This window comes from Indicator indicator, chromosome 20 (genome assembly GCF_027791375.1).
Source record: "Indicator indicator isolate 239-I01 chromosome 20, UM_Iind_1.1, whole genome shotgun sequence".
Lineage (NCBI taxonomy): Eukaryota > Metazoa > Chordata > Aves > Piciformes > Indicatoridae > Indicator > Indicator indicator.
Window position 1 is genome coordinate 10,776,304 of NC_072029.1, and position 16,560 is coordinate 10,792,863.

At 41.1% G+C, this 16,560-nt stretch overlaps 1 protein-coding gene across 5 annotated transcripts in view; it reads right to left on the bottom strand.

The window, feature by feature from the left end:
- ZEB1 (zinc finger E-box binding homeobox 1) overlaps positions 1–16,560 on the bottom strand; it is a 102,446-nt gene that overhangs the window by 17,586 nt on the left and 68,300 nt on the right. For 3 of the 5 annotated variants that reach the window (XM_054390178.1, XM_054390177.1, XM_054390175.1), the window contains exon 2: positions 2,758–2,958. The exons of 1 other annotated variant lie outside the window; for it this stretch is intronic. In XM_054390178.1, the coding sequence (XP_054246153.1) occupies positions 2,758–2,958 (201 nt within the window). Of the gene's footprint in view, positions 1–2,753; positions 2,959–16,560 lie in introns of all 5 variants that reach the window. One more of the 5 variants, XM_054390174.1, reaches the window with a different exon arrangement.

The window sequence follows — 16,560 nt, forward strand, 5'->3', positions numbered from 1 at the left end:
AGATCTCTAGAGACTTATAATACATAACAATGCTTTTTATGTATATTTATACAGTAAGTGAATAGTGTAACTTTTATTTTTGAACTGCAGGGTAGGTTTTACAGTAAACTAAAGCAAATCCTCCCCCCCCCACTACAGAATCATTGCACACATGCACGCTGGCACACTGCCAACAACTTGTGCAGGATACATGTGGTTTGCTTTGTCAAACCCCTTTGAGTGTTTCAGTTGAGCTTCTTGAGATATACACCTTATATTTAAAACACCTGTTGCAAAGGTCTTCTAGAACTTCAGTTAGAATGACTGGAAACGGAAGGAAGCCAATTTGATGAAGAAATGTTGTGTGCGGTGTTTCTATTCTTGGCTGTTCTTGACCAGAATTTGTTGAAAACTCAGTCTCTTAGGTTCAGCTAAACCAAGAGACTTAGAGCGCTGCTTTACCCATGAAACACAAACTTATTAAAACTGTTACACTGGTCTTTTTTTCCCTGAAAATAATGACCAGTCCTGGATATGCACATACACCTACCCCAGTATCACTCCCTGTTTGAGAAAGATCATGCATTCAACACCTCTCTGTCCACATTTCTAATGTGCAACTAAGAATCACAGAATCAACCATGTTGGAAGAGACCTCCAAGACCATCAAGTCCAACCAATGATTCATAGATTCATTGAATTGTTTGGATGATGATTTTCAGCTCACATCTTTCATTCTCTGAAAGATACCAAAGTAAACACAACATCACCATAACAAATCAAAGCTGCATAAAACTTCCACAGGACAGTTATTCCTGAATACTGTGTCCAGTTCTGGGTTCCCCATCATAAGAAGGACATGGAACTGTTGGGGTAAGTCCAGGGGAGGCCCACAAGGATGATACAAGGGCTGGAGCACCTCTGCTATGATGATAGGCTGAGGGAGCCGAGTTTGTACAACCTAGGGAAGAGAAGGCTCCAGGAGGACCTTCCAGCACCTGAAGGGATGGTACAGGAAAGCTGGAGAAAGACTTTTCATAAGGGTGTCTAGAGATAGGATAAAGGGGAATGGTTTCAAGCTGAGGGAGGGCAGGGTTAGACTGGATCTTAGGAAGAAGTTCTTCAGTAACAAGGTGGTGAGACTCTGGAATAGGCTGCCCAGGGAGGTTGTGGGTACCTTCTCCCTGTAAGTGTTCAAGGCCAGGTTAGATAAGGCCTTGGGCAACCAGGTCTAGTTGAGAGGTGTCCCTGCTCATGGCAGGGAGGTTGGAGTAGATGATTTCCGAGGTCCCTTCCCACCTAAGCCATTCTATGATCCTAGAAATCTTTTGTCTAAGTGCTGATGAAAGCCTCTCTTTGTCAGCAGTGGCCAAAGCAGAGAAAAAACTGCTTACACTGTGATTCTATAAGCACAGTAGGATTTGGTTCAAGTGCTGCAAATAAGCAAACGAGTTTTAAAAGATTAAAAATGGTACATTTGAAACAAGAAGTCAAAAAAAGATGCCATCACATCTAGAGTTCTGAAAAAAAAACAGGAAGTTTTCTGAGGCAAGAAGCTGTGCCACGTAGGTAACATCTCCAGGAAACATTCAATCCAAAGAGTCTTCACCCAATGCTCCTGTGAGCCAGTGGTCTTCTTCACTCCTTATGTCAGGTTTCCTACACCTATGCCTGAAAGGTTCAAGAAATACTCTATACACAGCTCATTTTTATGTAACTGCAGTTCCTGATAGATACAGCATGCAGAAGAGCAAATATATTACAGGACTAAGAAAAATACCTAATAATTTTGTCCCCAGATCCTAATTTCCCTGCACAGCATACCTTGGCAATAGCAGCTATGTAAAACCAGGCTGAGTTGATGCTATTCTTTGAACTCTCAGCTGCTCTCTCTCAGCTGGACTGCAGTTAAGGACCATATGACTGCTCTCCATTTATTTAGATGTGAGGTCATGCAATTTGTCTTAAACCACCAGTTTTCACAAGGTGGATGCTGAAGAACTGTGGCTGGAGTTCAGACACAAACGGATATGCCATAAAATGTTTTGTGTCTTTCAGGAGATCAAGGCAAAATTCCACAATAAATTCTGCTAATTTATGCATTTATCCCAATTTGGCTCCAATGTAAGCATGCTGTGTGACATTATGAGACTCCCTATCTGTTTCCAGGCCCATTTCCTGATTGCTTCAAATTTTCAGATTCTAAAGCTGCTGTATAATACATACAAGATTTACCTCCTTCCAGTGTTTTCAAAACACAGATCCATTACAAGTAAGATAGCCAATTCTATAACTATTAATCTAGAAATTGGGTTTTTTTCTAGCTATATTTTACATGGAAAAATGCAGGAGCAGCTCACAGGAAGAAATTTCTATCTGAATATTATTTTGTTTCATGTTTTTTGGCTTACTGCTTACTCTTCAAGCTGAGCTACCCCTGAACCTTACTGGGAGTTAAAACAGAAAGCTGCCAGGCAAAAAGACTTGGAAGAACTCAAAGCAAGTAACCAGTTTCTGATCACCCTTGAGAATGCTGCATCTACAGATTCAAAGCTCCTATTTAGCAAAGCCAAAGGAACGAATGCACCTCTGAGTAAAATAAAGAACATAAAATGTATTACAATAAATCTAAGTGACACAACTTTTTTGATGGTGAACATTACACATTTTTTCATATTACACATTATTTCAGTGACAAAGTGACCACAAAATATGTCTACTGAATCTGTCTGTCAGAAACCTTTCTCCACATAGCAGCATCAGACAAAATGAACATACCTTCATCTTCCCAGCAACTGTTTGTACTCCCTTCTCTTTCACTGTTTTCTGGTAATACTGTATGGTCTGTTGGCAAGTCATCTTCTGGCACACTAGCATCACAGTCTGCTGCATCAGTTACACTTTCTTCTTCCACTATATGCAATTTATCTTCGTCATCGGAATCGGAGTTCGCTTCTACCACGTTATTATAATTGGTGACTGCAGAGAGGCAAAAAAAGGAAAACAGTGATCAATATACTCTTGATTTACAATGTGCAGGCCCAAAGCTTTCAGTACTGTGGCCACATGCTGTATTTGGGTTACATGGAGACACATTATTATTTCTTCTGTCTATATGGGGATGGCAGTGGCTTCCGAGCAGCTTGGACATAACAAGAGATTCTGTGATCGTACAAGAGCAGACTGAGAGGGGATCTTATCAATGCTTATCAATATCTAAGAGGTGGGTATCAAGAGAATGGGGCCAAACTCTTTTCAGTGGTGCCCAACAAAAGGACAAGGGGCAATGGGCTCTAACTAACACAGAAAATTCTGTCTGATCATAAGGAAAAACTTCTTTACTTGGTCAGTGACAGAGCAGTGGATCAGACTGCCCAGAAATGCAGACATTAAAAATCTGCCTGGACATGATCCTGAGCAATGTGATCTAGGTCAACCTGCTTTTGCAGAGGTGGCTGGGTAAGATGATTTCCAGGGGTCCCTCCCAACACCTATTCTGTGATCTGATAGTTGTTGGGCTGCCACCACTGCCAGCAAACAGGACACTTCTCACTTCTGCACACACACATGAAAAGGCAGTAGAGTTGTTTTCTGGGACACACTGAAGCATCCATCTGAATCACACCCACTTGGATACCAGCATTACCTCTAGTATGAGGTGCCCCTGCCCATGGCAGGGGGTTTGGAACCAGATGATCCTTGTGGTCCCTTCCAACCCTGACTGATTCTATGATTACTGTATGCTTCCTTTAAGATTATTACGACCTGCTCAATAGTTTGTGAAATATTTCATACTGATAATCAGCATTTTGTTCTAGACAGATGTGTGTAATGAGGATGGGCTGCATGTAGATAGCAGTCAGTGGGCTACAGAAGGAATAAAACTGCAGGGAACAGCCAGCACTGAAGACCAAGTGACGCTCCAGAAAGCGCAGCTCAGTCCTAGAATCAGAGTATCATAGGATTGTTTTGTTTGGAAAAGAGCTTTAAGCTCATCCAGTCCACCCATTCTCTACCTCTACCAAGTCTGGTGCTAAACCATGTCCCCCAGCACCACAGCTCTGCATCTTTTAAACACCTCCAGGGATGGGAATTCAACCACCTCCTTGGGAAGTCTGTTCCAGTGGTCGAGAACCCTTTCGGTCAAGAAGTTTTCTTCTAATATCCAATCCAAACCTCCCCTGGCGCTACTTGAGGCCATCCCCTCTTGCTCTAACACTTGTTACTAGGGAGACTTGCTGTGAAGAGCCCATCTTGGGTGTGTAAAGAGCAATTGCTCTTGTCCACTCCTATGGAGCAAGCCCTTGTCTGCAGTTAGCACACGCTAGCTGTGCTCACCCAGTCCATCTTACCACAGCCTTCTGTAACCAATGCCATCCCCATGCTCTTTATATGTGGATCAAAGGGCAACAAATGGAAACAATAAGTAGATTTGATTCAGAAGGGCTAAAGTATTCCTGATCCAAACGAAAATGCTCTTGTGGTCACACCCAAAGACCACAGTAAAGACTCAGCAGGATGAATGTGAAAGGAAAAACCTCAGAGGTGACTTAGAAAGAAAAGCTCACATAACATTTTCCCCAGGTACCATCACAAGGTAATAATTCTACTTTTTCAGCATGGAGAACACATTGTGAGAGTTCTTATGGACAAAGGATTACAAGAAAATACATGTTTCTGTAAAATGGGAGGTGATTATTGTTAAAATAGGTCTTTATTTGTTAGCACAGAAGGTCATTTACAGCCATTTGAACTTAAACTGGAATGATTACACACTAAAAAATTGCTTTCACTATCTGTTGAAATGTTTTGTTACTCACTGAAATGAAATATGAAACACTCACATCTATATGTGTGTTACTTCTTCATTTAAACCCAAGTTTAAACTTATTACTGAAATGCTTTGAAATGGAGTTTAAGAAAGAATACATTTATTGATAAATAGATTAGTAAGACCTGTCTTGGCTACAGTGCTCCTCCAGCTGTTACCAGAATTACACCTGGGAGGCACAGCCACTCTGCTTCATGATACCTGCATCCTGTCACTGTTAGCACACAAGAAGACTGATTCTTTCATGTTGAATCCTGCCTATTAAGGTAGATAAGTAGCAAACTAGACTCCTGCTCTTCTGAAGTTAGCTTTAAAAAAACCAAAACAGGTATTATAGTAATTTGAAAATGCACTTAAGCAGGGGAAAGTGAGTAACATTATCAACTGACAGCTACTAGCTCATTTTCTTCCAATTCAGGAGAAAAATGTCTCATTTAGAACATGCATAAGTATGACAAAAGAGCCTTCTGAATTTAAGACAATCATTCTGTGTTTCCGTATTTTATACACACAGTGTTATTTGAAAAATCTAACACCCCATTATTCATGGCATCAACCTCTTCTAAGACAACAAATTCAGGCAAATTGCCTAAATACTCCTATCTGGTCCATTTCAATTCATAAGTTGATATTCACTTCATATTCTGTAACAGATTTTGCAAAGTAAAATAGGTACTGTAAGGATAGTGTAATGTCATGTGGAAGTGAAGATATAATCCACCATAGATCAGCTGCCAACAAGGCAACTGAGAAAACAGCAAGAACTCTGGCTTTAACATTCCTTTTTCCCTCTTACAAAGAGCTTTGGTGGGAATAAACTGCCAACCCTGGATCCAAAAGGATGGGATGGCCAGGAAAGTTACACACCAAAGACAGCAGAAAGTCATAAATTCATCGAATGGTTTAGGTTGGAAAGGATGTTGAAGATCATCTAGTTCCAACTGCTGCCCTGCCATGGGCAGGGAAACCTTGCACTAGCCCAGTTTGCTCAAGGCTTCACCCAACCTGACTTTGAACACCTCCAGAGAGTGGGCAACCATGATCTCCCTGGGCAACCTCTTCCAGTGTCTCACCACCCTCACTGGAAAGAATTTCTTCCCAATATCCAGCCTAAATCTCCCCTCAAGATTAAAGCTGTTCCTACTCGTCTTATCACTACAAGCCATTGCAAGAAGTCTTTCCCCAATATTCTTGTAGGCCCCCTTCAGGTACTGGAAGGCTGCTCTACAATTTCCCTAGAGCCTTCTCTTCTCCAGGCTGAACAACCACCATCTCCTGCAGCCTGTTGCCATAAGGGAGGTTCTCCAGCCCTCTGATCATGTTTGTGGCCTCCTCTGGACCTGCTCGAGCAATTCCAAGTCCCTCTTACGCTGCGGGCTCCAGAACTGAATGCAGTGGTGCAGATGGGGTCTCACCAGAGCAGAGGGGCAGAATGACCTCCCTTGTCCTGCTGGTCACACTTCTTTTGATGCAGCTCAGGACACTGCTGGGCTGAAAGCACCCACTGCCAGCTTATGTTGAGTCAAACATTTCAAATGGTGGAAACATCTCTACATCTCCATGTAGCTCCAACTAAATGATTGCTGGTTTGCCTCTACAGGACCCTTCCCTCACTGCAAATATGGGGGGGAACACTCAGTTTTACAGTAAACTGAGCATTTGTAGGACCCTGCCTCATGTTTTCAGACTGCAGAGTGATCACTCCTTTTTTTTTTCATCCCCAGCAGCCTTCACTTATAGGACATCAGCCAAAATGGGATTCCTCATTATACATTATGTATTCTATAAGGTATTATATATATATTTATATACATTGTAACTACATAATTATATGATTACATATGAAACAATTTCCTGACATGGCACTCAGCAGGAATGCTTCAAAGCATACAACTAACTGAACTGCAGTAGGGTGATGGTATCGCCATTTTACAGAGAAGGAACTGGCTACTTAAACCCAGAGGATTCTTTCGACAACCCTGGTTCTGACACATCAGAGTAACGCAATTCAGGCTTTACTTTTCAGAGGACTCTGCATTTATACAGCATTTTATATATTCAAAGCAAACTTGCATTCATTCCAAATGCAGCTGAGCTCAGAGCCCAGGCACCTTGGCCTGTGTGCCACAGCAACTCGATACAGAGAGATCACCTCCACAACCAGTTGCCTTCCAGAATCCCATAGAAATCTTGAAAGAAAGAAACAAATCCCAGTCTTTCAGTAGAGTTTCAAATGCCTTGGAGAGTGTGCTTTTGATTCCAGCAGTCCTCTACTTAAACTACTAAGTTTTCCAGCAATTAAGGCAAGGGTTCTGGAGGCAACAGCTTCCTTTAACAGACACCTTTGATTCACTCTCTGGGCACCATTCCTCCTGTGAAAAAATTATGTGATCACATAATTAAAGATCTTATCGTCACACGTACACGCAAGGGACAAATTAAAACAGCTTGAACAGCCTTCATGCTGACATTTTCCAACTTGTTTTGGTTCTCAACTTCCAACGTCAAGTGTTTCATTTCAAAGAAGATATTAATATTCTTCAATAGAAACAAAGGTTGAAAAACAATCAACCCCTGTAATTTAATGTATTTTTATCTAATTAAAATTCTAATTAAAATCCCATTATATGGTACTATAGCGATGCCTGCTTGGCTGCAAAGCTTGGTTTTAGCAATGCAGATCTGCTCCTGCCCTGTGAGACTAATGGGTGGTAGCAGAGGGCTGCTCTCTTCTCTTGCTTCAGACATGCCTTTCACAGCTCTTTGAAGATGTTAAAGAAACCCTGGAACTATGGCACCTGGCATCCAACTCCAAAGGTAACCATCCTCCCCCACTCCCTTCTCCAGATCAATCCTAGAGTCAAATTTAGACCTTTCCTGCCATTCTTATTTGCATGTAGAATTTACATCAATCCAGAGACTGGAAGGAGAGACTATTCAGACAATAGTTTGCTCTTTCATTAAAAAGGGCCATCATTTGCAAATCCAATAGAGAAATGACCACTGCAAACCCTTCTATTTCACAGAAAGACTGAAAGCCTTCATTTTGCAGAGCTATAAAGCTTCCATTTTCAGCAAAGAAGAGCTGCAGAGCATTGAAAATTCTCAAAGCAGCATGCTGCAAAATCCATTTTGAGTTACTTTTCTGAAGTAGCCCTAATAGGAGAATTATTTCAAATTCAAGTTTTTTTTTTATGATGATGTTGGTATACATACATAGGCATACAGTTCCAAATCTGATTTGGGGATATCAAAACTGAGCTACTCACTATAAGAAAGGTGTTGAGGTGTTGGAAGTTTGTCCAAAGGGCAACAAAGCTGATGAGGAGTCAAGTGAACAAGTCTTATGAAGAGCAGCTGAGGGAACTTGGATTGTTTAGCCTGGAGAAAAGACTCGAAGGGGAGAAAAAGAGACTCGGAGGAGACCTTCTCGCTCTCTATACAACCCTGAAAGGAGGTTGTTACCTAAACACATATGGTTGCTGTGGTCAGGTCACCTTACTAGATGATGTAATATTCAGAGTTAATGCCAATCCACACTGCAGATGGGAACGATCATGCCTCTGATCTTAACGTATTGCAGAGAAGTGGAAGAAAAGGTTTTCATTCAAGCAGCAACTGAAATGGAGGAGGTGCTGGTGGTCTCTCGTTTACTGCACTCTACGTATTGCATATGACACCTTGTAACCAGTCCTAGAGCTCCACTGCCAGTCACTGATTTTCAACCCTCCAGTGCAGTGCTGAGTTATTTGGGTACTAGCCAGCATCCATACCTTCTGCGCCATCATTTTTCTGTCTCCCAAGGGTATTTCTCAAGCTTTCCTATCTCTCCTCTGTCAGGATGTCTGTTATCAGTATAAATCCTGAGTATTTTTGAGAAGTATGGAATTCAATCCACTTTCATCTCTAACAGACAGTAGTTACTAGTTCTGGCTGGCATCTGTCACCACAAGCTCTTGGCTGTCTGGAAAGACCACGTACAGCTTTCCTTTCAACCACTTGTATGTCCCACACTCAAGAGTCCATCGAGAAATTTGACTGATCCCTTCAAAAAGTAAATTGTGAAAGGGAATATATGACCTGGTTGCTTGTAGAAGGAAGGAACAGGGTAGCTGGCTTAAGAGGCCCCTCCCCTCTACAGGCTGAGATTTTGGTGCCAGTGATATTTAATCATTTTTATAATAGAATGAGCAATGGAAATTTTTCTCCTTCAGACTCTGCAAGCAAGAAATATGTCCCCCTTCCACAGGTGTTTGCTGCAAGTGCATGACCTTCAGTGTTTTAATTCAGATCAGGACTGTGTTTTTGAAGTGAATCTCCTGATTGCCCTCACTGACTGTGCTTTGACTTGGGAGCATGCCTTTTCTTTATACAGAATGAGAAGATACACTCTGGCAGCACAACACAAGTGTGTTGGCAGTCACTAAGGAAAATTTACTCCAGAAGACCAGATGAGAGCTGGTTTTATTAAGAAGCCACTCTAAAACAAGGACTGTGAATATCAGGTCCCCAGCGTCAGCAGTTTTACCATGTATTTTTGTTGCTCTTTCACCACGCTGCCTGCAGGTACAAGATGCTATCCCTTGCTATTGGGAACAGCAACTCTTACAAAACCTTCACACTCAGTGGGACTTGGTTTTGGATCCCTCTCCTGACTTGCTGTTGTGCTCAGTGTCACAGAAATGATACAAAATTAAAATTTAGTGTCTCGGGTGTGTCTCTGAATAGTTTGGCAGAGTCAAAGGGAAAACATCTATTCTTCTGCCCAGAGCTCACCTTAGTCACGGGCAAAGCAGGTGGCTGGCTAAAGCAGCTGCCTGCCAGGAGCAGCCAAAGCAGCAGATTCCCCAGCTGCTCTCTGCCTTTGTTCACCTTCCTGACAGAAACTTCACTGTACCCCACTGGGAAACGTGGAGCTGCTTCTGGATTTCTAAACAGTGCACTACCAAACTGTCCTGTCCCAATGGAACTGTGCATAAGGACTAAGTTAGCCCTAAATCAAGCTATGGACAAAGACAAGCAGCAAAAAAAGTTAATTGCTGAGGCAGGAGTATTTGCCAGGTTTGCTCCAAGTATCACTTATGTCATCTTAGAGTCCAGTGCCAGAGCTGTGGCCATCGCCCTAATGGTGGGGAACCGGTTGTGACTTAGATCATCAGGCTTTGCTCCAGAATTTGTCATATAAATAGAAAAAAAAAATTGACACTGAGGATTAGTTTGGTTTTAATGTCAAATACTGACTGATTCTAAAACCATGATTTAAAATTGACAGGCAGAAAATCGGTATTTACACCACTGATTTTAATGTGTGCTGTGCAAGCCAAAGCTTCAGTCTTACCTTTGGTACAGCATTTAGAGGAGGTTTTAGTATGTGGTCCACTTGTAAAAAGCATTTATTTTAAACTCAAATTTTCTTTCAGTTGACCAGAAGATCAAATAATCCAACACTATTGAGAATTTTTTTTTAATTTTTGTTATATACCTTAGTGTATAATTGAGATTCTTGAATTTTAAGGGTTTTATCATATCAAAATGTGTGACTGGACATTAGTATTCAGCCGAGAGGTGGAAAAACATTTTGAAAGAGATTTTTATTAGTTAAACAAAATTATCAGAAATGTGCTCAGCACATATAAATATTTAGACTTGCTTTTTTACAACTAGTCATATATTTATACAAACACATGTGGGAGATGGAAGTTTGGTCCCTTCAGGCAGAGGAAGGACTGAATTCAGTTCCCCTTTTCCTGTGTGACCACACTCACGTGTGGATATGCCTAAATAAACGAGCCAGTGTTTTCTGTATAAAAATTATTCTCCACAAATCTAGCACAAACACTGCTCTTAAAACAAGAATGACTTTTCTCAAAATGACAAGTATGCTTTTAAATTAAAATTTAAAATAGATTATTTCAGAAACTAATCTCTAGTGTGGAGTTGTGGATTTTTCCCTGAATGATTTAGTGAAGGGTAAAACACAGTTTCCTCATACTTTCCACACAATGAGATCTCATTTGTAGGGCATTTTTACTGGGTTTAAGCAGCTGCTTCACACTGTGTGTTCTCATAGAATGGCTTAGGTGGGAAGGCACCTCAGAGATGATCTACTCCGACCATGGGCAGGGACACCTCTCAACTAGATTTGGTTCCCCAAGGCCTTATCCAACCTGGCTTTGAACACCCACAGGGAGAAGGTATCCACAACCTCCCTGGGCAGCCTATTCCAGAGTCTCAGCACCCTCTTACTGAAGAACTTCTTTCTAAGAGTCAGTCTAAATTTACTCTCCCTCAGCTTCAAACCATTCCCCCTTTTCCTATCTCTAGACACACTCATGAAAAGTCCCTCTCCAGCCTTCCTGTAGGATCCCTCCAGGTACTGGAAGGCAGTTCTAAGGTCCCTTCAGCGTTTTCTCCTCTCCAGGGTGAATAACCCCAGCTGCCTCAGCCTGTCCTCATCGCAGAGGTGCTCCAGCCCTTAGATCACCTTTGTGGCCCTCCTCTGGACTCGCTCCAACAGCTCTGTGTAAATTCCTATCAGAATGAGTGACAAACATGACTGGGTCATTCTTCTTGTTGGGAATGTTGTCTCTCATGCCATCTAATGATTCTGAGGGCAGATTTGGATGGGGGAGTGGTGAACAGGTCCTGCTTCCAGCTTTTTGAGGTTTGCTTCTGTTGCTACCCAGGTCACTTGCCTTTTGTAGGGGCTCTCCCATTATGGTGTATGCTAAGGAAACAAAGACTTTCATCATCACAGTCTAACTATTCAACTTACATATTTCCTGCATTCATTAGTTTTAAATCAGAGAACTAAAGATTCTTTTCCCTGTAAATACCATCTTGAATTTGACTAAATATCTGTATCGTGCTGTATTCAGTCAGCACAATAATACACTTCTCTGGTTTAGCTCTTTAATCACTAATTCCATTTGAACATAGTTCTTTTTTAATTAGAATTGTGCAACATCATACATCTTCTCTACATTTAGCACTGTAAAGATCCAGAAAGCAAAGCTCATTTTCTGCAATTCATTTTGCATTCATTTACTACTAGGGCAATGAAAGCTTCAAGTACAGATAGTAATTTATTCTTTAAGAATCAGGATGCTGTAGCAGGAAAGTGATCAACAGGAAAAGGAGTAATTATAGTTCATTTTTCAGGGGTTTAAATGAATATTTCATCCTTATTTCAGAAGATATATAGTATTGATATAAAAAATAGTTTCATTGAATAAATATTTAGTCTTCGGTGTTATTGGTAATACGTATGTTGAAAACAGGGCCTTCTTTTCTAATCACCTGTGAAAGTAAAGCTCAAATTAGTAATGAAACTGTTTCATGTAATAATGGACATTTTTGTGCTAAGGTTCCATGCTTATACTGTGGACAGAACAGGCCTGTATGTGTTAGACCTCAGATGCGCTTGTCTGGTGACCTGCTTACAGAGGCTTACAGCCGTGGTTCCTGGTCTGAGTCAGATTTAGCTTTTACAGTTGAAGATAAGATTCTCTTCAGTGGTCTGCTTCTTGTCCCCTGCTGCTGATAGCTGTCTGTGCAGCAGTGGTGACTGAGGATGATGTAACTTCTCAAGCCATCTTTGCTTTTCACAGAGCAGCAGCTCATGGTGACGATGTTGATTGCTGCTTGTGCCAGTTATCTCGGTTCCACTCTGAACAAGGTTGTTTTGGTTGGAAAAGATCTGTAAGATCATTGAGTCCAACCATCAACCTAACATCACCATGGCCATTAAACCATGTCCCAGAGTGCCTCATCCACGCTTATTGCACATCTCCAGGAATGGTGACTCCAGCACTGCTGCCCTGGGTAGCCTGTTCCAATGCCTGACCACTCTTGCAGGAAAGAAATTGTTCCTAACATCCAACCTGAACACTCCCAGCAGAATTTTAGGCCATTTCCTCTTGTTCCATCATCTGATACTAGGGAGAATTAAGAATAAAATTTTTTAAAGGATCTAGCAAAATTATAAATCTGTTCTTTCTATAATGAGCCAATACAAAAAAAACCCAAATTGATGAATTTCTGCATCACTTATTAAACACTTTGAGTAAACAGTTCTGATGTGCACAGTAAGATGTAGAGTATATTCAGCCCGCTGCTGAAAGAAGAGTAATGAAAGAAACTGACTACCAATTCTTAGTTGCAAGAAACTCAAGAGGCATGTGAAAATCCTTGCAAAGTTCTGACATACTCTCTCCAATATAATTTAAAATGTCTTATGTTTTACACTGTCAGCATGGGGTGTACAGACCTATGAGGAATTACATATTCCTGTAAGTCAAGACACAAGAGTAAACAAAGGTTTTAATTACTGTTCATTTTTTAAATGGGACCACTAGGTCAGATGAGATTCTAGTAATGGCAGAGCATAAGCCATAGAGTTATTTCTGCTTATCATCTCTATGTAAGTATTAACTGATCATCAATCAGATCATACTAGCTCATTGGCATAGAATCATAGCATGGTTTGGGTTAGAAGGGACCTCCAAAGGTCACCTAGTCCAAGCCCCTGCAGTGATCAGGGACATCCTCCACTAGAGCAGGTTGCTCAGAGCCTTGGTGTCAAGCCTCACCTTGAATATATCTAGGGATGGGGCCTCAACTGCTTCCCTGGGCAACGTGTTCCAGTGTTCCCCATGATAAAGAACTTGTTCCTAACATCAAACCTAAACCTGCTCTCCTCTAATTTCAAATCATAGACCCTTGTCCCATCACTACAGGCCTTTGCAAACAGTCCCTCCTCTGTCATCTTGTGGGCACCCTTCAGATACTGGAGGTATTTCCCTGGAGCCTTCTCTTCTCCAGGCTGAACAATGCCAGCCTCCTCAACCTGTTCTTGCAGCAGAGGTGCTCCAGCCCCTGATAGTTTTTGTGGCCCTCCTCTGGACCTGCTCCATCAGGTCCATGTCCCTCCTGTGTTGATGGCTCTAGAGCTGGATGCAGTGCTCCAGTTGAGGTACCTATGTACGCTAGAAAAACCTGAATTACTTCTATGTGATTTACAACTAAATAATTCACAGTTTTTTGTCCCCAGATTCTTATTTTTTAATAGGAATGAAAATAAGTGCCTGATTGCCTTTTGCCTTCTTGGAGGTAGAGATATTGAGACTCTTAATCTGAGATCAAAACCATCAGAGACCAGTCTTACTCTCATCAGGAAAACAGATGTCTGATCAAATTCGCTTGGAGCTACTACTTCTATTCAGGAAGAACAGCATCTGATTTTTCCAAGTAAAAAAGGATTTGTTCACTCTTATTTTAATAATACACTAAAGACACGTCATTAGACACAGGGTAAGCAATCAATTAACCTTACAGAGTTAAAGAAATAAAAATGTCAGCCACATATACCTGTTCTATGCACTTGTCAAAGTGCAGCTTCCCCTCAGAAAAAAAATGAGGTACAACTGAGCAGCATAAACGTTCTAACAGCGGTTTAGCAAACAAGGAGCTGTCAACTTCCAATAAGCTATTATTCACACCTCTTTAATCACTGCCACAGAGTCGATTATAAATAGCCTCATACATTTTTAAATAAGGTCATTCTGAAATGAAACAACAAAGAGGGTAGTAAATATTCCAGTACATAAGCAATTTAAATTCTACAGCATAACAGAACTGTGCATTCTGAAATACTCAGTTTAAAGAAAGCCAACAAAACCGCTTATTAACTGGTGCAGTGTCAGATGTGCAATCTCTGGGAGATCAATAAACCAGCCCAATTATGCGATAGTTTGCAAACAGATCCGAAAGAAATGGAACTGTTAAGAGTTGCTTATAAAATCCAGCTACAACAGTATTATTTACAAATACACAGTGATACAAATTAAATTAATACAATGCGTGCATTGTATCAGTAAATCTACTACGCCAAGATTTTACATGAATATGAAACAGCCTCTCTGTGCCTTCACAAAAGCCGAACATAAACAAACTTATGGAGAACCCTGATTCATATGAGACCCTGTTTTTCTACTTTTCTTAAGATTTTAAATAGAAATGAATATAAGAAAAAGAAGAAAAGAGTTGCACACTTAGTAGATAAGTTTTTTTTGCCCCTCTTGCTCAGTTTTTCCTCAGGTTCAGGAATACTTGACAAAAGGTTATGACAAAATAACATTAATATCAAATTGGTACAAATTAGCTTGGGTGGGGGGAAGCAGCTAGAAATATCTATAATTATGTAAAATTTTTCTCTGAAACGTAATAATAATTGTGGATGTTAATTTAACACTACCAGAAAAATAAAGAATTAGAAGGAAAAACAAACCACAAGTAATCCCCACCACTGACTCCCTACTGAGTTATTATGATAAGTACTGGAAAGCTTCTTCCTATTACAAGTTTTGTTTTTCTAACGTGATACTCATCTTTGCAGAGAGATATTTACCTCCAGCTTGGCAAAATGATGAAAGAAATTGCTACTGGTACCTTGTGCTGCGTCTGCCCAAATAGGCCCTTTTGGCTCTGTTGCAGACAGTATATTTCAAGAATTGGGTTTCATGTGTAGGGGAGCCCAATACCACACCCCTCTACACACAACCTCTCTGAGGTGTCTAACCCCGCTACAATTTAAGCCTCAATTATCTTCTAGATTGAGCTCAAAAGCATTTTGAGCCTCAGGTTGTTTAGCTCACAGGCTGCAGTGTATCTGATTCTTAAAAAACCCAAACGTTTCACACAAACAACACCACATCTAAACCTTTCAGGCTAAAAACATACCTTAGTATCACAGTGTCATGTTTAAGTACTCATGCATCTGGAGAGACACAAGAATGTGAGTCCATTCTGCCCATACTCTATACTTCTGGCCATGGCCAGAAGCTGTATCCCTGCTGCACTATGCTGTGCCTTCTTGCCTTTTCATGTTCTCACCACAAAGCAAGAGTCACCTTCCAGGTAAAGGCATTCAGATCGATTAAGAACTTCTGAATTGTCAAACCCTTTACCTACATCCATAAACACTCTAGAGATCAGTGTAAAGGTTCCAGTGGTGGTCTGTTCCCAGTCTTTTCCCACAACAAGGCAGCGCTGCTATTCTAGGCAGCTCTACCTTCTAACTGGATTCCCATGTCCTAAATCAAGCACACGACAACAGCTTGTGCAGTGAAAGGATAAAATTGCAGCTGACCACAGCAAGTTCTACATAAAAGAAAAGGCATGACTTTAGGGAGCAAACTTTACAATTTCAGTAATACAGAAGTAGAAAAGGTTCAGATGTCAGCAGCATCTCAGCAAATGTTCATTTCTGCATTTGGCATGTTACTTTTTCTTCTACTTCAGTGTCATCTCAGTCACAACAGCCTTTACTGAATACTTAAAAAGGGACAGACAACAACAAGAAACCAGGAAATAGCTTACCCAAAGAAATAGTCCTTCTTAACCTTCATACTATCAAACTCTGGCTAATGCCTCAAAGCTTGTAAGCTTTGTTTTCTTAGGTATACACCCTCCACCTAGCTTAAGTCCCACAATTTGTTTGTAACAGAATCATAGAATCAGTCAGGGTTGGAAGGGACCGCAAGGATCATCCAGTTCCAACCCCCCTGCCATGGGCAGGGAAACCTCACACTACATCAGGCTGGCCAGAGCCTCATCCAGCCTGGCCTTAAACACCTTCAGGAATGGGGCCTCAACCACCTCCCTGCACAACCCATTCGAGGCTCTCACCACTCTCATGGGGAAGAACTTCTTCCTCATGTCCAGTCTGAATCTCCCCACTTCCAGCTTTA